The sequence below is a fragment of the Pungitius pungitius genome, chromosome 19 (assembly GCF_949316345.1).
Source record: "Pungitius pungitius chromosome 19, fPunPun2.1, whole genome shotgun sequence".
In the NCBI taxonomy this organism is placed as follows: Eukaryota; Metazoa; Chordata; class Actinopteri; order Perciformes; family Gasterosteidae; genus Pungitius; species Pungitius pungitius.
This window is the reverse complement of record NC_084918.1, coordinates 12,271,875-12,296,670: the sequence shown is the minus strand read 5'-3', so window position 1 is coordinate 12,296,670 and position 24,796 is coordinate 12,271,875. Positions and strand designations below refer to the sequence as shown.

Here is a 24,796-nt window from a genome sequence, read left to right as displayed (position 1 = left end):
ATGTGTTCAAAATGAGCTCAGCTCCTCTGCGGAAAGCTTCTTTTTTTTTTGCATAGCTGTGGGAGATGCTGCTTGCAAATGGCCCAGATTGCTCCCCACAGGGCTTTAGCACGGCTCTCAACTGATTGCTCAGTGTGGTTGCAGATTGAATCCGACGTCCACTTGATTTTGTGTCATTTTGTCAAGCAGCGCTAAAAACGAATGTCTCCCTAAGTCAAACCCTAATTTGGGGTGGGTTCTCCTCCATTAAGATCCAGGTGTGGAGCAGCTCAGCTGGAAGGGAAAGCCCTCTTTCTCCATATCAAATACCAAACCCAGTTACCCCAGAGTAACCCCATTCATTGCATTGGAACGCTATTCCCGCCATCCGAACCCTATATTTATCTTTATTATCATATTTATCCCATCTCACTGTGGTGGTACACGTCATGAATTACTGTAGGTTTTCAGAAAAGCTAGAATAGCAATATTGAATGTCATCCATCGGACAGAAGGGTGTGTGTGTGCTTGTTTGCATACATGATGATTTAAAAATGATTTACAAGAGTTAAATGGGAAAACAATCTATGCAAATCCAATTGCCAGGAGGCTGAATAGGTTTTTAAATTTTGAATTATGTCTCATTGTCATGATGTGCAGTTCTCTGCACATCATCATCTAACTTGATTTGACTTGCCAGGGCTCTCCCCTTTGAGACTGAAAAAGAATAAATGAAACTTTTTCCCTAAATATATACAAAGAAAATTGCATTTAAAAGTAAATGCACACAGAACAAAAGTGTTTTGATGTGTGCTCTCTTCCCCCTTAGCAGGAGTAATCCCTCCTCTGCCATCTCCCTGTGTGTCTTGAGGGGTTTGGAGAGCTGAAGAAAACCTTCTTTTCTGGACCCTTATCCGTTGTGCAGCTTGCCCCCATGCAAACACCCCACAACTGCCCCAAGACACGCCAACATTAACATAATTTCAAACTTGCCATGTCTTATTATTTCCTTTATTTCTTGAACGTTTGCCAGCTCAACATCTCCAGTAAGTCAACTTTGAGAAAAATATGTTTTTCTGAAAGAAGGCTGCTTTTAAGATCAGGTTGAAATTTAGGTTGTCATCAATGACGGAAGCAGCAGTACCCATATGACACGATGAATCGAAATGAATATCTTGCAGAGAGATATTACATTTGCTTCCACCTTGTCGGCTTGTTACATGTTAGAAACGGCATGGTATTCTGTTGTTAGCAATTCATTCCAAAACACAACTAGAAGTGTAGAGGTCGGTGCTGCGTCTTCATGTGCAGGTGTATAATATCCTACATCCATGAACATTGTACATATCAACACTAATGCAGGTAATAAAACATGCTAGAACCATCCCTGAAAAGGACACGTTCGACAATACTTGAACAAAGTGCTTTTGCTGTTTTCCTCCATTGCCTGGTGACTCTTTCATTATAGATATTGTGGATGTCACAGTGACACCCGTTTCTTGACGACTTCATGTGATACTTATCTCTGCAGTCTATACGATATCTCACTCTATATCTATCTCCCTCTCGTGCCGTTTCTCTCTTTCAACGCCTCCCGCTCCGGGTCTCATCTGTATTCTCGATTCTATCACAATGCGGATTTTTACTCTCCTCTCCTCTCTTCTCTCCTCTCCTCTCTTCTCCTCCCAGTAAACACAGCTAGGTTGCCTGGATACTTGTTCTCTCCTGTCTGTCTAAAAGGGGATTGCAGGGGGGGGGGGGGGGGACTAGAGGAGAGAGAGAGAGAGAGAGAGAGAGAGGAGGGAGGATGGGGACAAAGAAAGGAGGTCAACCACAATCCCCACAAGGCTTCAGAGCCCACTGAAGGCAGACGGCTGGGGGAACAAGGGGGGAGAAAGGGGAAACAAAGGGGGGTGGGGGCATGCTGTCAGTCTGTCACTCTGTCGGGGCTTGTTAGAATCACGCCTTATTTGTCAATTTCCTCCCATCTTCTCAACCAACCCCACAGCTCCACTAGGTAACACAACACAAACCTTGTAGCATAGCTGCAAGTGTAGTTTTGTCTATCTGCTTGAATTATTGATACATTTGTATTCTGTAAATTATTGATGGAGCAGAGGTAGCGAGAACATTATCTACAGGTGTAGCTCTATTATCACCCCAATCACAACACACGCACAGACGCACACACCCCTTTTCTGCAGAGCTTTGCATTGTGGCCATCACCCTCCTTTCTTCCCCTTAATAATAACCCGTGCCTGTCTCTGTTTCCAAGACAACCACTCCATCAGCTTCCCATGGCTTTGCTGCCAATAGTATTGCGTGTGTAATAAATTTCACTGTATGTGCTCTTTCGGCTCACTTTCTTGTGAGATATTGAAGATCAAGAGCCTTTCGAGATTGAAAATTGATTTCTGATGTAGTATGTCTTGGCTAGGCCCATTTACCAGTGCATCTTGGGATATATTATGGCGTAAACTTTCCAGGTCCAAGACAATATCCACAAAGTATACAGCAAAGTAACGACGACTCGGCTCGGACCCAAACAGGATGAACCCGCATGGCGCTCTGTTGTTGCGATTTGCTTTGTTTGCTGTTGAGTTCCTCCACCTCTCGGTTTACCACCTCATCTCTGGGTGAATGCCTCTTCACACAGACTCCCCTTTCATTCAGCTGCTTTGTGTGTGCCTCGCACACTTGGAACCTCACGTGCCTCATGGGTTGATAATGACCCGTCCCTCTCTCTTTGTCTTGCATCACGGGGCCTCTCCGCTGCTGCCATGTGTGTGTGTGTGTGTGTGTGTCTCCGATCCACCAGGTGAGTTATTTCTTTCAGATGCACCTCTAATCATTACATTCAAAGCGTGAGCCAGTTGGCCATGAACACAGAGAGGGCAGGCAATGTAGACTACACACACACACACACACACACACACACACACACACACACACACACACACACACACACATCCTCTCCTCCCCCCCCTCTTGTTCTCCATCTTCTTCATCCGTCCTCTCGCCCCCTTTGCCATAGAGAAGCCGATTCAATCCCTTTCTTACGGCGGGTATCTCTTTTATTATTATGGGATGTTTGTTCCCACAAAGAAGGGCCCTGCGTGTGCTCGCGTGTGCGCTTGGCAAGAGACGAGTGTTGATGAATGGGCTGCCGGTGCTGGATCCAGATGGAGGCAGGTCTTGTCTAATAGGATTCCAGTCGGGGAGGAAGAGAGGGCGTGAGGCAGAGGTGTGTTAGAAAGCCTCCAGTGAGAAGCTTAGACTACACGGGTGATAGTACTTATACTCCTACATTGAAATACATCCACGGTGGTGTTAATGGGTGTTGTTTTTTCCCAGGGTTGTTGCAACCAGTTTAAAATGGGTCAAAACACCCTCTGCTGTTTTAGATCTGACCTGAACCTGTCAAGATTACACAATAGAAATAAGTACAACACAAACACACAACAACACGAACACACACGCACACATTCTGTGAACCAATCAACTGTTTTCGATTCGCTACAACCTTATTCACTGAAAAAGTCATTTCTACAGGTTCACTTCATCTGACATTGAATCTAAAACAGTGATCAGGAAAATGTTCATGCTTTTCAGATGAAAATCAGGTGAACATTTGAAATAATTGGGTATTATTTTCTTGATACATGCATGATGATTCATCTTGGACTTACAGTACAGTTCATTCAAATGCAATGATTTTTGTAAAGCACATATACTACATTTCTTTAATTATCCTAAACATGGAATGAAAACAATATCAGTGGGCTGCGGGATAGACTGTATGCAGCCTTGTTGTCCTTGGGGTCTGGGGTCTCCAGGAACCCTTGTGATTGATGGATGAACTGAAGGACAGGAGTCAGGCATCTATAAATAGCTACTTATTTTACAGAGACTTTGAGAGCAGGTTTGACTTCAGGTTTCGGCTTGCCAAGATAGTACACGTTTACTTTCTTCCTACACCTGATACTACTTGATGTACATTTGATATTTGGGTATTAATATATTTCTTTTCCACAGAAGATTTGATTAGTCATAGTAGGAGAAGCACAAGTTTTAGTAATGACACCAGGACATTGGTTCAAATGTCCGTATTCCAGAGCACGCACAGTACCAGCACTTTGAAACCAAAACAAATTATGTGAAATAATGGTATTATTTACACCCATTCTTTTCCCACTGTGACATTTCACTGTGACGCCTTTTTCGATTTGAATAGTGTAGTATTGAAGAATAGTTTTATGCACCCAAAAGCCTTCTCGTTAATTTACAGAAGCTGATTTCCTTAGCAGTAGATTAACACTAATGATTGTGTGTTCCAAATGTACTACAATGCTATTAAACACTTGTTCAGCAATGTAGTTCTATGTGTAATTAACAAAATTACAGCATCATTATCCATTAATAAGTTGGTGAATTTAATTCCCTACTATAAGACAATGCAGTAAATCAAAAACATTGAAACCAATAGAGCCAGTGGTTCCCCCCGGTTTAGGTGTGGTGCCTATCCCCGATATAATGAATTACAGCAAATAAATTCTGTAGATTTTTACAAGAATATATTACTTTAGACTTATTAAGCAAGGGGAAACATTTTGCATTCCTCAAGCCCCTCTACTAAAGCGATATGAAGCAGTGTCCCCGCGTTGCTTTGATGTACTGATATGCAGGACAAGATGAGAGAGATGATAACACGTGTGAAAAGAATGAATAGGCACACTACTGTAATGTATTCAAAGTATTTCAGTGTCATTGGCACCTCAAGTACCTGCTGGCAATGGGTGAAAGCGCTGGCACCTTTTCAGTCTAAATTGGAACATCGCCTTGAAGACGACTTTAAAAACAGAAAGGCGAAAGAGCTTAGCTCAGCGCCATGCAACTTGGTGACAGCATCTTTGTCTTTGTTTCAACGCTGTATCCCACAATCTCTGTCTTTGGTGCTGCGATTTCCGCAGCTTAACACTCGCTCTGGGCTTTCCGGTGTAGTGAACCCAACTAAATGTGAATACTAAGCTCTTCTAGCATTGTGGAACTGCATTTGCTAGAGAACCAACCTTTTCTCAGCCGGTCAGAGCTACAGTAACAATAGCTCCGTTTCATTTTTTGGTTCCCTTCCACCCATTTGGATTTAGGGTTGCCCCTCGTCCTGCACCTCATTTTCCTCTAATTGAAGGATGCCGCCTCTCGCCCCTCATCTTGCCTCTGGCGGCTTTTAAGACACTTTTAATGGGAGCTCAGAGGACAACCTTCTTTTCCTCTTCTCCTTCAATCCAGAAGCCTTCAATGGGTCTCTTAAAGACCATTGTGTGCACGCGCCTTTGTGTGTGTGTTTGAGAGAGCGAAAGCAAAAGAGTGAGATAGAGTAGACCAGCTGTGAAGTACACTAATAGGCTCGCCTGGCCCGATGTCGCAATCTCACACGGCCAATGCCTCCATCTCCACCCCGCCGCCCTTGTGCCCGATGGGAACTCAAGCAGCCTCCTCAAAGAGAAATAGCACAACGCATTGTTAGCTGAAGAAAGAGAGAATCACGAGGAGGCCGAGAAAAAAAGCGTGCCATGGAGACGAAGAAGGGCTCCCTATACACCTGGTATTAGAGCTGTTTTACATTTACATTTACAATGTCATGACCGCCATGACATTAAAACGCTCCTTTATCATGTGTGTCCAGCATGGTACTATACAGCTGTGAATTTCTTTCTTAAAATCTAAACGTGACAGGTCTGTAGTGTTAGATGATCCGCTCGTCTGTCCCAGTTCGGTGCACTTTTCCATCTGGAGTCATTTTACCTGTGGCAAAAAAAGGAGGAAACCAGATCGAAGCACCAAAGGGAGATGGAAGAAGGGGATGGAGGCCTTGTTTTCCATCCACAAAACAACGTTTTTTAAAACGCCTGTTTGCTGCACCTTTTGTCTGTCACCACTGTTTGTGTGAAGTGTGTGTTGCTTTGTTTGGAGAGCCCCCAACCCTTCAGTGAGCTGATCAAAACAGGCAGTCTTTCTCTCACTATCTCTCTCACACACACACGCGCACACACAGACACACACACTGACGCTGTTGACCCGACTGAGCTCGAGCCAGTGAGTAAGTGCTACATCTCCCAATAGAATCGTACTCATGTCATTAACTTCTTTGGCCTGACTGCCGATCAAAAGCAATACAGCCGAGTTGGAAAGCCATAAAGAACAAACAAACCATTTATGTATTCATACGTCATGCGTTATCTAGTTGAAGCTTGTAAGCTATATCATTATTGATTGGATTTTAATAAGCTTAAATTATTTATTCTTTTTATTTTATTTAAATAACATGAAGTGAAAATCACTCTGACTCCTCTCTCTTTAACAGCCTTTCTCTCTAGGCTTTCTTAATCTCCTCCTCCCATGACAGCCCCCCCCCTCCCCTCCATCTCCCCCCACCACTCAATATTGCACACAAATACTTGTGCAAATAGTTAAGTGTATTTAAGTCTGCCCCAATCACATCGATCAATCTCGCAGATATTACCATTTAACTGAAGAACCTCGGACAAGCGCATTGATTTTGACGTCTTTCTAGACATATCCCTTCCCCGCGGATATATCATCTCAAAGCTTTTTTTAATACCGGGTAAAGATTCCCTTCACTCACTCTCCAAGGCGACGAGGGAGGCTTGTCTCATGAAAGCTTGGAAGGCTGATTGCTATCGCACAACAAACTGTGGAAGCGTTTTCTCACCTCGGGTGGATTCCGAATTCGGACCTCGTTTTCGCTCTTATCGCACATTAATGCAGTTTGCTAGAATGCAAAGAATTCAGTTCACTTTCCACTGGCACCGGAAAGTTTCCCGAAACAATTCGAAATGTGGGAAAAGAGAAAATGTCTGCAGCCTGCATATCATTGGGCTAATTAGACGGAACAGGGCATTCCGAATGCATAGCTAATGAGCACCTTCTCCATCTCTGCCGGGATCACCCGGCACGTCTAATGGTCACATAAATTCTCATTTATAGGTCATAATCTGTCATTTATGTACACGGGTTCCCCCCCAATTAGAGGCTTGGGCCCTCCAGTCTGATGCCTCTCTGGGGGATTCACAGCTCCTGGCACTCACAGAGCCCCATTAGTGACAAACACCGATCTGGCGTCCGAGTCGGCCCTGGAGTGCTGTGGATAACCTGGCTCATAAACGATGCTGGTACAGGGGAACCTTTCCAGGTGCTTGTTGCGAGTGTCCCTTGTGTCTGTCTCTTTGTCTGTCGGAGGAGACGGCAAGGGACTGGCAGGAAACAAGCAGTGAGCCGGAGACGCAGGAAGGGTGGAGGGGGGACACTCACTACAGGAGCTGGGTTCGGCTGTGCTCCTTTGATTGTCCAAAATTGTCCCTATTTTGCTGGACAATCAGGGTTCTATTATCAATTATTGCTCATCATCAAGCAGACAAAGTTCCATGACCCGAGGATCGCTGTCCGCGTCGGTCTTTAGATGCAGGAGATCCAGGCGTCCAGTTTTTGTGGAGGTAAAAGTGAAGGAAGGAGGAGGAATTAATTTCTTCTCCCAGGACTGATCAGATGACAAATATTGTTCTGAAGATGTAAACCAACTCTACATTGTACCTGACAGTCTGGAATGCTTCAGTGTATTTCATATATTTACGTTGATATATGTGCTCCGAAATGGTGGAGCGAGCTCTCTGATGTCATCAGGACCGCAGGAAACTAAAGACACACCTCTTCAGACTATACCTTGACTAAAACACTAACAAATTGTACTTGTAATGGCCGTTATGCATAACATGTTGTAAATTGGCTTATTTGATGAAATTGCACTTGTTTCTTCTTCTGAGATTGCGCTCCATGTGGACTTATTTATTGTGGTAGATCAGCCTTTGCAGCCACACCATGTAGGGGAAAAACGGAGCAGCAGCTACAGTGCTTCCCGCTGTCAAGACGCAGCTGAAGTCGAGTTCTCACTTTTGTGGAAGAAGAAGGCCAGCAAGTGAAAGTTAAAGTGCCCACACTGTGATGACCCCAGAACAACCCATGGCTAGTTAGCCCCTGTTGACCCAGCCCGTATACAGTACTCACCCCTACTGTTGCTTTTCCAGGAAGTCGATGCTTTCAGATTCCCCCGGAGATCCGTCTTTTCTACACGGTATGCTATCGCGGTTGGATTTTCTCTGCCTCCTACTTTCCTTCTCTTTAATCAGTCTTTCTATGTTTTTGGTTCAGAAAAAGATCTCTGAGTGACCTTAAAAAGCTCTTATATTGAAAAGGAAGGAAGAAGGGCCTCCCGCTACTGTCATTTCTGTCACATGGTCAGTGCGCATGGTTTTCTCTGGATTGGAAGTGCGCCTGATAGCAGGGCAGAAAAAAAGGGTAAAATGCTCGGAAAAAACAATACCACCTGTTCGTAACCTTGGCTTGTTTTTCAGGTAGACATTGTAGCTGACTGAAATCACAGATTTACAGTAAAAGAGAACTTATCAGCGCATTGCCAGTGTTTCTTGAACCATCACTTGCAGGAAGGATGCTAAGCTTGCTAGCTTCCGAGTTCTAGCCATGGGCCGGCCAGCTGGGCTGCAACCTAAACCCTCGCAGTCGGCCAGAAAGCCAGTGCAGGTCAGAGGCAGTGTGTGGGCGTATAGTGATTTACTTCTGCTAAAGCGCTCTCTGGAGGGGCTTTTCTTGGGTTTTGTTACCAGAAAGGGAGAAGAGGAGACGTTTGTGTTGTGGTTTACCTCTAAATCTGTGGGAAAAACTCATAGAGCACATCATATGATCCCTCCCTAGTACTCGAGCCAAACATAATGTAGTCTCTTCAAACGGCAGAGTTCTGGAGACTAAAGAATCCGTCAATCTTCTTGGGACTAAGAGGCTAAAATAGTTACGGATAGATAAAGCGAGTGGTTAAACAGCATAGAAATAAATATGGCCCAGACACGCAAAGCTGCAGTCATGTTATAGTCTAGAGCCAGTTGGATAAATATGAGACTACACTGTGTGATATGTGTGATTAACTGATCTGAAATCCAACCTTGTAGTGGTTGCATTGCTCTTACCAACCTTTAGCGGTGTGTTTATTCACTGCATTGAAAAAAAGTAATTGATGCCCTGATGTGGCCCTGACTGCTATTATCATCTTGTTGACATTCATTCTTCAGATGATACCAGAGTCTCCACTGGTTAGCGGTTAGCTCTGAATAATGCATATTAAGTAATGAACTGCCCGAATGGATCAGTGTGCAGTCAGTTAGGCCACGCATAAAACAATCAATTATTCGATCCATAGCCCTCATTAGTCCATCATATAGTTAAGCTATATATATGACCCTCTGGCTGGAATGAATAATTTACAGCCCACAAAGAGACCTGGGACGGCTGGCCCAGTTCAGAGCTGCCACATGTCTGATGCTTCCTTTAGTTGATACTAATGAGATTACAGACATTTACAATGGGATTTCTACAGTAATGTATTTTTTAAAAACAGTTGATGGAATCTACATGTAAATGCTATTTACTATAAGTAATGTTATTGTCATGTCATTGTCTGTGATGGGATTTTGACCTAAGTGGTCACAGCCCCAAGTATTGCAACTTCTGCAATAAAAACCTCTAAAACAGTTAATACGTTTTTTCTGAACATCTGTATTTTCAGGCGTTTGGCAATCCTTGAAGAACTGTATACTTGATTGGATTTGGAAACGTGTTCAGACTTTGGAGTGTATGTGCGTGTTTGTGTAATTTTCATTGGAATTAACAGGCTGCCATTTGTATGTCCTGTATCCAATTCCCCAGCTTTTAAGGACAAAGACTAAAATTCTGTCGCGGCTAACAACCATGTGATTTTTACGCAGCAGTCCATTCATTCTTACCCCTAGATGGTACTTTTGCTTGAAACCTTAGCCTGATCCATCTCATCTAACTCTGTTTTATGTGTGCAACGTTGCATCAAAAAGGTGTGAATGCTCTTTGCTTTGGAATGGAATGCTTTGAGGTAAAGATTTGTGAAAATACACCTTGTCTTCAAAGCCCTCCACCAAGAGTCGTGCTGCGCGGCCCACTGTAATGTTTCCACGGCACATTTTTAGATCTGGGTTGGCGGTCAGGTTCTGGACTAGCGGCGGCTCTTCCCTTTTTGTGCTAATGAGTACCGTGACGTGTGCTTAGCGAAACTTCGCAGAAGGGGGCAATGCTGGGAACCCTAGCCAAGCCCAAAACCGCTGGCGCCAGTCCCACATAGCGATAATCTGGATTGGGCGGAGCCATTAGAGATCAGTGACGCCTCTGCCGGTTTCCCTTGGGACTCTTAATTCAAAGAATAAAAACATCACAAAACAGCCTGTTGTCCCCATCATACCATCAGTCCATTTATTTCAGCGTAAAATAGTCCACCTTATTCCCAACATCTACAGTTTTGACTAAGTTTGAGCCCAATGAATCTGTATTTGCACTTTCAATTCTCAGAAACCACTGTCGACCATTCCAATTATTAGGCTAAACAACAGAAGTCTCAATTCCCAGCCCGGTGTCTTAAATCCCCTTCCTGCTATAAGTGGCCATGTTTCCTTTCTCTAATTGGATCCAGCCGTTTGGAATCAGACCTGAATGGTTGTTTAGGTGTTAATTGGTTTGAAGGACTGGTAACAGGGGACAAACAGGAGAAAGGTGAATTAGGACCATGCATGTGGCCCATAAATAGAACAGTGTGGCCCGGGTGCTGTCATGCCTTGTTCAGAGGTGTTCTGGCTTATGTTTGTCCATTAGGGGGACCTGGAGAAAAGACATACGCATTGCTACACTTATCCTGCATCACACAAACACACACACTTTTCTGACCGATGCAACTATCTTCTGTTAGCTCCATTGTAAAAGTCACTGCCTTTTGTCCCTTCTTTAAGTCGTTTTCTTCACATGAAAAGGGCATTTGAACTATAACCTGAACTAAACCCCAATAAGCCCTTCTTTACATTAAAAGCTTGTAGAGATTCACGGTTTGTTGCTTATCAGCTTTTCCAAAGGCATTTGCACTCCTCACCCATAGCTCTCACTCTAAGTGAAAGAAGACTTCTTCCTTGTGCCATTGGCTCCTCACTCACTCATGCTCTTCGTAGTCACCCCCTTCCCTAAGCACACACTTAATTCATAAAGCCTTATAAAACATGAGTGAGGGGTGGAAACATGGTCACACAGCTCACGGAAAGATACATTTGGACTCCTCTGCTGAAATCAGCCGCCACATACTGCTAGACGAATGTCCCCGGTGCTTCTCTTGCATACCACATGGACCCAGATACAGGGACAAGGAAACTACGCAGTACGAATCGCTCACTTTGGATGAGTGTGAGATGTCTGTGACATGGCAATGTTGCAAGGCACAGTTTCGTGGGAAAAATTCTTGCAGAGATTGCTGTGAGATATTCCAAAAACAGCATATTATCTTAACTACTTAAGCTCTTGTTGAGGAGCTTGTTGTGTTTGAAACACCAGCACGGAAAACTGAGTAGGAGCACAACACTGGCTTTGGGAACCGCTTTTCCTTCAATGTTGTCTCAGAGATTTCATCCTCAGAAGCTCTCTGTAGCTTCAGTAAAGTGTGGACAGGTTTTACATGCACTTTGAGTTTGTCAGGAATCTCTTTCCTATCCAGTGTCACTGGGTGTCAGAGGCTTTTCCGCTGAGAAACCTGCTGATTCTGTGCCTTGAAAGCAGCAGTTCACACGTATTCAGAAGGGGGAGACGATGCTCTTCGGAAGCTTTTTTGTTGAGCCTCAAGATACTGCTGCCTCATCCTCCCCCGCCAAGGCCTTTTTTTCTTCTTCTTCTACACAGATCAGCTGTCCACCGGCTAAAAGAGCTGACATTTTGGCTCTTGACACATGCTCCACTTTCCAAAGGAGCCTTCAAGAACGGCTAGGCGGATTTGCAACTGTGTAGAGCGGAGGGGGAGCTGGATCCCCAGCTGGTGTTGGCATGTTGGTGGCAGAGAGAAAGCAGCCAGAAACACTTTTCTCTCTCTCTTGGAATAAAGTGTGGATCTGTTTCTCTGCGACAAGATCTCTTTATGCCTCTTTTGTTTTGTTCCTCTCCTTGAGTTACTTTCACACTCGCCAGGAGGGCTCAAGTCCTACAAGGCTTTTTTAGAAGAAGAAAAATATAACAAAGAAATATCATAAAGTATCTTTTCGGGTGTCTTGTAGGAGATAGCTGACTGGACATACGTAATTGTTATGGTTGGCGCCGTGTGTTGCAGAGATTGTGCTCTCTACCAGCCTTAGTCACAATGCTCTTACAATAGAGAGGTGCCATTTCAGGTCAGCCTTTCCACTAACTACATCTATTGCCCTGATATGCAGTGATAGCTTTAACCCTAAACACGAGCGATAGCACGAAGCAACTCTTATCTTAATCCTTGAGTCGTTCAGGCCACTTCCCAAACTACCCTCTAATCTCAAAATCGCATCACGCTTTCAGACATGTAAATGGAAATAACACAGGCAAACCAACTCTGACTCACACGTGCTATAATCTCATTCTCATACTTATTACTTGGTGTCAGCCTTAGCCGTGCCACTTTAATAACAGTGAGAAGGAACTGCAAGGCTTCAGCGGAGAAGCTCATCTAAAGGTCAATATTCAGATGACGAACTTTAACAGGGCTTCTGACACAATATAAAAGAATATACATGATTTGTTCCAAGAGAGTGTTTGGGTGTGATGTGCATGGTGTGGGAGTGGGGGGAGTATCCGGTAAAGCTTGACTTCTGAATAAGAAAAAAAGAATCAAAATAAAGACGAATGCAGAAGCAGACGGTAAAGGAAAGCAAACCATAGAAAAGACAAGTGCACAAATAGACGGAGAGGAAGAGACCAGACCATGTGGGTTCTCAGGTTGAGGTTTGCAGAGAGGAGCCCCTGCTCTCCTTGAACACAAGCCTGATTTACATTCATGCCACCCTGAGCTCTCTGCCTTCTTGGGAATTGCAGGTCTTTACTTTACAGCTCCGTCGTCTCTTCATCTCCCTCTTAATCTCGCCGCCGAAAATCTGAGAGCTGTGAGCTCAGGGCGAGGAGCGTCTCCTCAGTACGCTTTCTGCAAAAGTTATGTGTTGTGTAGCAAAATGAATTTAGCCTCCAGGCCACCATGCTCTCTTAACTATTTAATTCTGAACCCCCCCACTGACGGCAGTTTGGAGATCTTCGTAGCGGTGCCTTTCAATCTATACCGCTGACTGACATATACAGTATTGCGCCAATAAATAATGAGGGAAGTGTTTTGCCATTGTAGGAGAAAGTGGACGTTGACAGGGATGAACCCATATGAAAACGGACCTCTGAGCACTGACACGTAAAAGTTAGACCGATGTGTACAAAAGTAGTTGCACGCTGTAGATAGGCCTGTGTGTCTGCAGACGCTTAACTAGCAGAGGAGAGAGGAGGCAGCCATCAAGAAACGTGTCATCAACACTGGCAATTACTCCCAATTAGTCTATCAGGAGGCGGAGCCGAATCGCCGACAGCTAACTACTCACTTGCCGCTAACCCACCCTCAGCCTGCTATCAGTGTAATTCGCTCATTGTTCTCTCTTTCATGCACTTTTTACACGTGATACTATAACACGTTTCAATCATACTATCATATTTATCAATAAGTCATCTTTAATGTCTCTTAACACAGGTCTGAAAGACGCCCTATGTGTAGTCTGAAGATATCGTCATCTCTCCCACACTCTCACCTTTCCCAGCACCCCGTAAGCCCCACATCTACCTCAGCCTCCTCAAATTAGCGTGCACTCCGTCAGGCTGCTGGGTCTCAGATCCCCCACCCCCTCCCCCGCCCAGTCTGCAACCTCCAAACAGGCTCAGCCCAGATCAGTGCTCTGCTCAGCCCAGCACAGCTTCTCAAGGTTGGGCCAAGGACAATACTGCAAAGAGGCAACTCCTGCCATCTGTTGTGCTTGGAACCTGAGCCATGTCTGACCATGCAGCCAGGTACCGAAGAAGACAGACCTGCATAGGATTTTGACCTCAAGGATGAAAGAGAAAGTTTTTCCTCTTTTACCATGGATGCGGGAGCTGTGTTGTTTTCTTGTCCTGTCAGCAGTGTTGCCACTTGTTTTCACAGCTGCTGGTCCCGGCAAGTGTGAGAAACACTGAGGCTGCCTGGCAGAGCAACGTGATGACCGAGGTCAGCCTGTGCACCGACGGACGCTTGAAAAAGTGGCCCAAGTCCCCCGAAACCTTAACATCAGTAATAATACCCCGCAACCTCAACCAATTAGTCTTCCCATGCATATCTGACAGTCCCTGAGCTTTCATTTCTAACATAAATATTGTTCCTCCCTCGGCAGCAGCCCCAGTCATGGGAACCCTCTGCACTCACCCTGACATCGCCCTCCCACCCTAAGGTCGTTTGGCCAGACTAACCAGTCCTCCCTATTTAACTAGAGGCGGCCTCGCATTCGAGGCCCTGACATCTTCATTTATCACGGCCCGATAACGGGTATCTTTAATTACACCCTCCTCTCCCGTGGATCTGTATCTCTTTTCTCTCTCCCTCCTAACAGAGTGCCGTCCATCCGTCCATTCTTAAAGATCCCTCCCAGGGAAGGCATGTCACTGTCCCAACGCTCGGGACTCAGTAAGTCGATCCAACAGGAAATCAATAGCGGGGCCTAATGCTGAATAATTGAGGTTACGGGAGTTCAGCAGCACTCCCCAGACATACACCCCCATGTCGTCCTGTAATAACCTCCCATTATGCACAGGGTGGGGAAGCTCCCTGCTTGCGTCCCTCCTTTCTCATTGAGCGGATGTGTTTGTTTTAGTTAGCGACCGATTACACACTGGAGCACCCCCCACCCCCATTTCACTGCTCCTAGGGTGTACATGTAGCTATCTAGTGATGCATGTTCTTTAATAAGATCAACACATACTTCTAGCCTGCCTGCTATGTTTCGGTCTCTTCAGAGACACAGTCTGTCTTTGACAGAAAATCCTTACATTCCTGTGTGTAAAAGCAGTTTTACATGTAATGCACCTTAATGTTCGCTTCCTTTGTTTCCTTTGTTTCACTGTCGGAGCATGTTGTAGAGTGCATCGACTCATGAACTGCAATCCTTGGAGTGCGACGTGCACTAGAGGGCACAAGCTGCCTTGCTAAGACAGAAAGTGAGCGTGAGCCTGATCGGTGCCATAAGAGACAGAGCAGAGAGGAGCGGTTCACCTCTGCGAGGAAGCGCTAGCAAATGTATAGTCTTTGGAATGTTTTATTTAAGGATCTCAAGCTATAGAGAGCGGTTTTGTGATTTCTGAGTTGGCTTTACTGTTGATGTGCCGGACAAAGAAGTATAGTCACGTCTGACACACAGCAACAGCTGTGAGAACTCTCACCAGCCCTCACTCCGCTATGGTAGTGTTTGACTGACTTCTTTCAGACTCTATAATGCAACACACACACACACCTCTTCACAAGTGCTACAGAGGTGCTCTGCTGCTTGAAGGGATGCGCTCAGCTTTTGCCCATAGCGGCCATTAAAAGCGTGGAAGGGGAGGAATCAGCAGAAAAAAACACTTGGTGTCTCAGTATCCTTTCCTAAAGTCTGAGGCTTTCACTTTTAAAACACTTCATCATGAATGACAAGTGTTTGCACAAAGTAGTCAAACTCAAATGTTCTTGAAAGAATCATTAACACTGACTTTCGTGTGTTATTGTCTTTGTGAGGTGCATTTCCACTCACACGCACACACACACACACACACACACACACACAGTGTCATTGGCTTGTCCTGTTTGAGCGCACCACTGCAATTGCTCTCCTCTAGTCCAACAAGCCGGTTGTACACTTGTCTCTCACAAAGCGAATATGTGTTCCCTTACAGGCACAGAGATATTTATTATTTGTTTTGGTGTGTTAGTGAGAGTGTGTCACGTCTCACATTGTGTACAATCCCCCGTACACACACACACACACACACACATAAGAACAAGCATCCTCTTTCCCTGCTTCTCGTCCCTCGGTTTCGTTTTACTTCCCTCCAGGCTCAGGCCACTGAGGCCTGCAGATGGCAGATAATGACAGTGCTGTCCCCACCGGCTAGTTGTGTGTCTGTCTGTATGTGCGTGTGTGTGTGCGTTTTGATATGTGCATTGCGGGTGTTGGCTGAATTTGCTCACTGGTTGGCTGAGCATCTCATCGCCAGACAATGGTACTAACTGGTTTCCCGGTTGACTGCGTTTTGTAACCTGGAGGTTGTTGCTGGCTGGCTGGCTGGCTTATGGATGTACAGTCTGGTTGATGAGCAGTCTCATTGAGCACCTGGCAAGCTGATTGACAAGCAAGACTGCCTCAGTGACCAAACCCTGCCAGCTGTTGCCAAAAGACAGTTGACCACACTGTGTGTGTGTGTGTGTGTGTGGGAGGAGGATTAGTGGCCTCAGGTGTTCAAGAACCTTTTCCCCTCAGTCTGTGCCTGCACTATAAATAAATAGGTGTTCGGCACCACTGCTACATTGTCCAAGTTACTTTGTTCCTCGTATTGTACGTTCTTTGATATTTCTCTTTTAAAACTGAAAAGATTTATTCCTTTTTCTTATGTTCACAAGTTGAGTAGTTATCAACATCATCAATAAATATAGCTATTCATAACTAGCTAAATAAAAATATATTAATGCACACGCAGTTCTGCCTTCCTGTTTTTAGTATGGTGCTAAATACAATACACTATTTCCAACATTTTGTTTTTTTTATTATTGAGATGGCAATCATTTGTGCACTACTAATGACTTCTTCTGTAAATGTGGGATTAAGCTTTTATTGATTTCCCCATCAGTTCAACATGGAAACTATAAACCATCCCTCTTGCTTGCTTAGAGTCGAGTCGAATGCACAGCTTATAAAGGCCACGCTCATATGGCAACGGTACTGTGTTTCCACCTCAAAACTGAAAAAGTCAATCTCAATCCCTTGTGTCATGTTGGCATCTGTACTGTGCATGTTGCTTGGCATTTGTGCATGAACCTGACATCAGAGCTTTGCTCACCAGATACAGCTCACTCCTCTTTTGCCAGTGCTGCAAACTTCATATGCATATAGGAAAATCCACATTTTAGAATATCTAACAAGGATGTGTTGGTGTTTTGAGCTCTTGGTGTCATCCTCTGAATCTACATCCTTTCCCCAACACCACAGGAAGTAGCAAATCACAGTAATTAGGGCCAGCGTGCATAAGAAGACAATCTCAAAGCAGAACGTCTTGTGGGTAATAATCGTATCTGGCCTTGTTAAAGGTATGAAATCTGCCTCGACTACAGAGGATGGCCTTGTCAAGGATACGGCCCTCCCTTTCTGTCGGCCCCTCTCCACTTTGTGCTCCTCATTCCCTCCATCTCTTTCCACAAGGGAGGCCTGAAATGTTTGAAGCTTTCCCTTTTTTTCCCTTTGCACCCCCTCTCTCCCTCTCTGTCCATGTGCCGAGGTCCCTGGATGTTGGGTTTTTAATTACTCTCTCCTGGCTTTGTGCATAACCAATGAAAGATTGAAGGGCATTTCCCTCTGAAAGGCACTGTTAGAATATGGGTTTTTCTAATGCCATCGCTTTGGGAGAGGAATACTAATACACAAACGGTGACTTTTTGTGCTTTTGTGAGAGCGGAGGGGCGGTGGGCGCTCGCGGCCCCCAGACAGACTGTCTGGCTGTTGTTTTGCATGTGAATTGTGGCGGGGTGGGGAGGGGGGGAGGGGCTGGATAAAGACTGGCAGGAGCAGTAGCTTCATCGCATTGATTAGATTGATTTAGAGTTTTAGGTTGCAACACCTCGAGGCCCCCCAGCTATGAAGAAAGGACAGCGACCAGCAAATATGTTATTGAACATTGTAGCTCAAAATGAAAATGAAAGCGGCCAAAATGAAATGAATACATTTCTTCGCCTACGATGGGATACGTTGATTATTATGATTAGGTTTAAATATGTTGACGTGTTGATGGAACAAGATGAGTTCAGCATTATTTAATGTGTCTGCTTGGTGTTAATTAGTGTCAGGTGATTGATGGTAATTCAGCCCCTCCAGGTCATAAGATGCTCATCACGTTTCTTGCTTTCATATGGACACCCACCCTAATTGCTTTTATGAATATGTCATCATTTTCCCTCCTCTCACTCTCGCTCTCTTAAGTAGCAGACAGTGAAGGTCTTTTGTGTGCCCTAAAAGAAGGAGAAGACAAGTTTATTTATTTCCCAAGGCTGAATAGCGCCGCATTGTACACATGACCACGGGTTGTAAGGTATTAATATCCACAGCAGAACACGACGGGGGCGTAGTAGGAATTTTCCCCTTCTGTCAGCACCACATAGGTAGCTCACACATGGGGCGCCCTAATATGTGTGAATTTATTTCTCCCAACACCAGAGGAGAACTTCAAAGGCAGGGACCAGAACTAGGCAGAGTGGATTCGAACGGAATGAGTCTATAATCTTTTAAAACTTAGCTTGCTCTATTTTCTCACTGACTCTTCGCCCATTCTTATTCTCAACAAGCTGGTCTCTTCTTCTTTTCTTATTCGGGCATATAAAGCCCTCCACCCCCGCGCCTTGCGTTCCCTCTGTACTCCCTCGCACATCGTCACTGCTCTGAACGGGAGGACGTGTTACGTGTGTCTTTGCGCGTTACATTTGCTTTGCGGCATGTGTCATCATTTCAGGTGTCGCCTCAGCAAGGCTTTGGGGCGCTCTCCCCTCTCATCAACCTTTTGTGACAGCAAACTGAAATATGCATACGATTCCAAGACGTTGCAGGGCGGTGGGGGGGCCAAAGAACTATTCTTAGAATATTCAATAGTGTTAATGAGCAGGAAAGATAACAGGACTTAGCACTTTGTTGGCTCGCTCGACTCGGCTCGTCTGAGAAATAGAGGACGAAAGGAACAGATGAAATATTTAAAAACTGCGATGACTCTGAGGACTAAGGTCTCTCCATCGGGATGTTGCAGAGGGTCATGAAAAAGTTACAGGTAAAGGTCACAATCTAGGAGAGGGAAATGAAAACACTGTCACTGCTTTGAAGGATGGATCATATCAGGACTGCAATGGAGCCGTTTGCATACCAAAAGATGATCAGAAACCGGCTCTTTGATGGATGCCCGGAGGACCCGTGACTGATTGATGGCGCATCTTGGCGGGGACGAACAGGTGGATGGATAGATAAGTGGTGTGTGGATGAGGAATAGCCATGGATGGCTATTCCTCATCCAAGTTAAGAGTTCCTGGGAGTTTCTGAAGAAGTGGCTCTCACAGTTTCTACCACTACTGTTCCTGTAATAACTTTGCGCCCCTGGTGCCCTTGCAATAAAATGATGATACATAAGTGAAAGCAAAGGGGACCCTGGACGATTTGTGTGTGTGTGTGAGAGTTGTGTTTGTTTTTTCTCGTTTAGACAGTATACATGTGAATGTTACCTTATAACTGAACATAACTTATTCATTATGCCAATTAATACACTGACTAAGGAGTCAATCCTTCATCCTTTTATCAAGAACAGATGCAAGAGACATTTCCACAGAGCCTTGTTTAAACTCCTCACACACAAACAGAAGAGTGGGACAGCGTGAGGAAACCCACCATCATAGAGTCAGCCTAATCTCTATTTATGTTGAAATCCCGGTTTATTAGTAACACACTGTATTTTAGCCCTAGGATTAGAAGGGACACGACAGACCAATGAATACACATGCATCTTGTCTCCAAGGGGTGACTCTCTGTGCAGCACTGATAACTCACTGCAGTATGCGCCCTTTAACTGAACGTGTGGATTGAGCGGACAGGTCTCCCGCATGGTTGACACGTGTCGGCCGTCCCTTCCACTCGGCTGTGAAAAAGCTGTCTCGGCAGAAACGGATTAGCGGCGGAGCATCGTGGGGCAGGTATTACATGTCTCCGGTGGCACTGCCAGCGCTGCCCCATGACTGCTAATAGCCTCTGTTGTCTCGTGGCTTGGAGCAGAGGCTCCCTGCACGCCGGGGGACACCTGTTTTCTACTGCTGCCAATCCTAATGCCCCGGCTGCCTGGCAGATGAGAGGTTCTGGAGGGGTGAAGGGTGGAGGTTTAAGGGGAGAAAAGAGATGGAGGGAGGTTGTCAAAACAACTCCTCATCCCCTCCTCAGCTGCTTCGTCTCCTTCTCTCCTTCTTCTACACCAACATGACTGCCAAAAGCCGAGAGAGATCAAAAGAGGCCAACTTGAAAGGCATCCCTGAGATTCTGTTTCCCCCGTCTCCCTCTCGCTCCGTTTCAGATATGGAAATGCTAAAAACCCAAATACCGCCCTTACTTAGGCTGTAGAGCATGCCCGGCCTCATCTGACTCTCTCTCTATCTTCCTTTTGCTTTTCTCCTCTCCTCCGCCTTGCCTCGTCTCACCCCTTCATCAGACTGCCTCTCCATCCTGTGCCCTTGCCTCTTTCTGGCAGCCCCTCAGGCTTCCAGGTAGATAGTGGTTGATTGGCAGCTGCTGTGACAGTCAGTGGAACCGGCTGAGAGTGGATGAGTGTCAGCCTTGCTCCGGGGGTCTTAAGGCAGCCGGGATGTAACTCCCTGCTAGAGAGAGAGAGAGAGAGAGAGAGAAAGAGAGACCCATGAAATGAGACTCTGCCATTTCCCCTCGCTTCTCTCAACTGAAGCAGGTAGGAGCGAAATAGGTTTTTCAAATCGCTCCAGAGTTTATCCTGAGATTGAAAAGTGGAACATTTCTTCAAACAACATCCTGTCATGTGCTTTCCTTCTCTCGTTGCTCCTTTTTTCAACCTTTTGGTTTTGATGCAACTGTGTGTTTTATCTACAGGTGTGGCGTCTTGTTATTGTCTTTCACTCTCTTCTCTTTCGTCCTCTCGGACTCCTCAGGTGCCAGGCCACTTGACAATTAGCCATGCGATTACCCACCCCGTACAATTCTGCTGTGTGGGGAGGGGTGGTGTTAGAGAAGAAAAACATGGAATCTTCTTAAAAACACCGTGGCTGTGACCAATTCCCAGACGGAAGGGAAAGCGTTTGTGTGAAGGTTTTTAGCTTGAGCTCGGTCCCGTCAACTGCAACAATTGCATCAGTATTCCTCCCGGCCAAGAGTGCTCCATCATCCCCGGCACAGAGGGAGAGAGGCCTCACGGAGCCCATACTCTCTCAAAGATACACAATTGTCATTACTGTGCTGTCCAACTCGCTCTTCCATCTCTTTTTTTTCTATGCAAACCACTAAGCTACCAGCGATGCTGGCCGCTCCAGGAAGTGCATATTTAGCTGGACCTAGTAGATGGGACGCACTTTTTTTTTTTATTTGGGTAGTAAATTATAACAGTGGTTGAATACTACTAATGTGATATGCATCAATGGATCAAGACATAGCTGTCCCCACTGCCTGCTTCTCACTGATCAGACCACTACAGTTTACATTGAAATTAAACTGCACTGTACAATTTTATTAAAAGCGTTCACTGGGGATTAACTGAATCTCCCTGTCATGAAAATCTCAGGTGACCAGATCAAGAACAGACGGAGCAAAGAGGCAAAAAGGCCCAAAAGACAGCTGTACCGCCCGGAAAGGAGGACACAGCTTTCAGTGCAGTGGGAACTTTCCGTGTCCCGCTGGGTTTAAGGGACGGACGAGCACTTTCGACACCCCATAAATATTGTATGATGGATGAATGCAGATCCATTTGATGATGAAATGGAGGGTGTGTGGATGAGTTTAGCTGCACACGTCAGATACCCACAGAGTACTCTGGAGTGTCTGGTAAAAGGATGCAAGGCAGAGCAAAGTGGACCCTAATTAGAAGGATTTGGAACTCATTTAAAAATGAATCACGCTTTGCCGCGACACCAACAACAGTTTTTACCACTTCTCTAAATGGGCAGCTGGCAGGCAGAGGGCTTGTCAAGTTGTGAAAGTAAACTCCCAGCAACATGAATGGGAGGCCTGATTGCTTTGTTGCTGATGACTCATTGGCTCGTGCGTGCAGTCGGGCGCCGCAAACGCCTCCAAGGACGACCCTGCGCTCCAGCGTGAGTCCTTTCACTGTTATCGTCCAAAACATGACGTCTTTCAAACATCGAAAATTGTCCTCTTCCGGAAATTGTTTTGAACATCTTGTTCCGACGCCATATATCAAAGTATAACAAATGACAACGTGGCACAAAGCAAAGATTTCTTTCATGCCTCAACAGAGCGACTTACACATTTGCCATTAAGGAAACCCTCAGCAAATTACCTCCTCACACAGCCTGATTTCTAATATCAAGGCCTTGTTACTTTCTAGTGCTGATCTCCATCCTCTCTGATTGCCACTTTGATGCACTGAGCACATTTTACAACAGAGCCCATACAACCTGAATAATGTATTTTTAAGATCGGATCGGATCGCGTTTAGAGTGGAACGGGCACAGCCTTCGGTGACAAAGCCCTCCTCAGAGGCGGCATTGAGATGCGAGGAAACCTTTGAAGGAAACGAACTGCAGTCTGCTTTAAATGTGCGGAGCCAACGTGAGTTACGGCGGCGGCAAACCACATGGGCATAGTCGCAGACAGACATAACTTAAGACGCAAACACGCCGCCGTCTGGATTGAATAAGAGGCAAGGCTATTCGGGAGAAGTTTGGTAAAAGGTTGTGTGGTCACTTGGCATAACGTCTATGGTTGGACTCCAGGATTAACTTAAGTTAGATTTTGGAGAGTCCAAGGTTGAGGTCACTATGAGCTCACGTCCATCACATGATCCATCATTACGATGTATGTCAGGTCTCAGCAACACCTTGAGCGGATCTCTTCATATTGGGCACGATCGTCCACCAGGTCTCAAGGATAAAAATGTTTGGTTTTGGACGTCAAAGGTCATTCTGTCCCCCATTATAACGTTTGCTCACTCTCTCCCTCTCTCTGCATGTTTTAACAATAAGCCTTGACTCATGTCACTTAGCGTTGGCCAACCTCATTTTCCTCATTCTGATGAAAAAGAGGAAACACTGTAGTATTTGCTCACATCATCATCAAGGCCTCTCCTTTTCTCACTTGGTAGGTGGCTAAATTGGCTGCAGTGCTGGGTCATGCGTATGTGTGTCAGAATCTCATTATTACAGTATGCTGTATGCTTCTCTTTGTGGCGGAAACATGGCAATGTATCACCTTTGTGGGAATGGAGCAGCTGCTCACTGTGGGAGACAAACCTGGCAACCCAAAACACCCCACTCTGCACGGCTGCAGATGTTGATAGATTACACTGTAGAGAGAGAAAGAGATAGAGGGAGAGATTACCTGAAGGTGCACCCATTGATGTATGGACAAATACCTGACACATCCATCCATATGTACTGCTTACCTTGATACTTGTGATATTTCTGTCTCTGCTTATCCCCCGAAACAAACACTAACAACACCCCCCCCCCCCCCCTTCTCTCTCCAGCTGGTAGCAGTATATGAAGAGCAGGATCCTCACAATGGGGGCGACGGTACCAGTGCGAGCTCCACCGGTACGCAGAGTCCAGAACCCTTCCCCACTGAAATGAGTTCACCATCGGCCTCTCAGCCGCGCCAGCCCAACAGTGAGATCGTGGTCACCCCGTCCGCTCTGCGATCCAGTGAGTCCAATTAAAACACTCACTTCAGCACTGTGGCCTAAAAAGAAAGTTGTATTAGTAAGTTAATGGTAGACATCATTTTTCATGAGGTACTCGTTTCAATGATTTCAGCAAAAAAGTAAGAAAAAACTAGTAACTTACTTCAGGTAAAAGTGCATGTTTCTACCCCCAAGCAAAAAGCAACTTTATAAAATGCAAAAAGAAATATGACAGCAGAAAGTCCTGAGTTTTTTTTTGCTGAGAATGAGCAGGGAATCTGTGCCACCAGCAGGAATTCAAAATGTGAAGCTTAAAAGATATGGAGATGAAAGCTGACACCTCAAAGCTTAAACAAAAAGATGACGCACGTACTTGTTTATGTTAACGGTATGAAAATCAGAAAAGTACATTGCAGCGGAAAGTTTGACCAAGCTTAGATAAAGTTTTGTTATTGTTTTGAATCTCGCAGACGGTCATAATGAGGGATAAAAGAGACAAAGATCACGGGTCACCATAATGTGCATTACGGAAAAGTACAATTAAGTGCAATTAAGTGTGCTCGACGACCAAACTGCCCAGAGTGTGTGTGTGGCATGGTGCGTCTGGTGCACCCGGTGGAGTCGAGGGTACGGCGGAGGAAAGCCGACAGGTAGAAACCCAGACACCTGAAGCAGTTGAGAGAGCTGGAAAACCAGTCATGCATCAGCAAGAGCACACATGCCAGATCAATGTCGCCATGGGCTCACCCACACACAGCACACACAGCCACAGAACCACTCAGATGCGGCTCGCGTCCACACATCCACCTCCCGTGGAGTGGAACCTTTGAGCTGATGCAGAGCTGTCTTAAACATCAAAAGACACATCCAAGACATTGAAACCAGGTCACCAACCATCACACACACAGGCATGAGCTCACACACACTTTACTCCTGCCTGATGGACTTTACAGGATAAGTTTGTTCTCCAGATATATATATATATATATATATATTGTAATCCTCATTGATATTTTCCCACTTGCAAATTCCGAGTACCACTCTACTGCAGAAGTACCATAAGATGTGAACAACAAGTTTAAGAGATTGAGAGACAGCCGGACCGACAGACAGACTTACTGGCAATGCATATTCACCCAGACAAACAAGACAGACAGATGGTCCCCGCAGAGATGCAGATGAGCAAATTAGTGGCAGCAATATTGCATGTCAGACATCAAAATGT

General features: G+C 45.3%; 1 protein-coding gene across 3 annotated transcripts in view; it reads left to right on the top strand.

Moving 5' to 3' along the window:
- The window catches only part of pard3aa (par-3 family cell polarity regulator alpha, a), a 281,463-nt gene that overhangs the window by 61,249 nt on the left and 195,418 nt on the right, over window positions 1-24,796 (top strand). For all 3 annotated transcript variants that reach the window (XM_037455958.2, XM_062559226.1, XM_037455956.2), the window contains exon 3: window positions 23,419-23,593. In XM_037455958.2, the coding sequence (XP_037311855.2) occupies window positions 23,419-23,593 (175 nt within the window). The remainder of the gene's footprint in view (window positions 1-23,418; window positions 23,594-24,796) is intronic.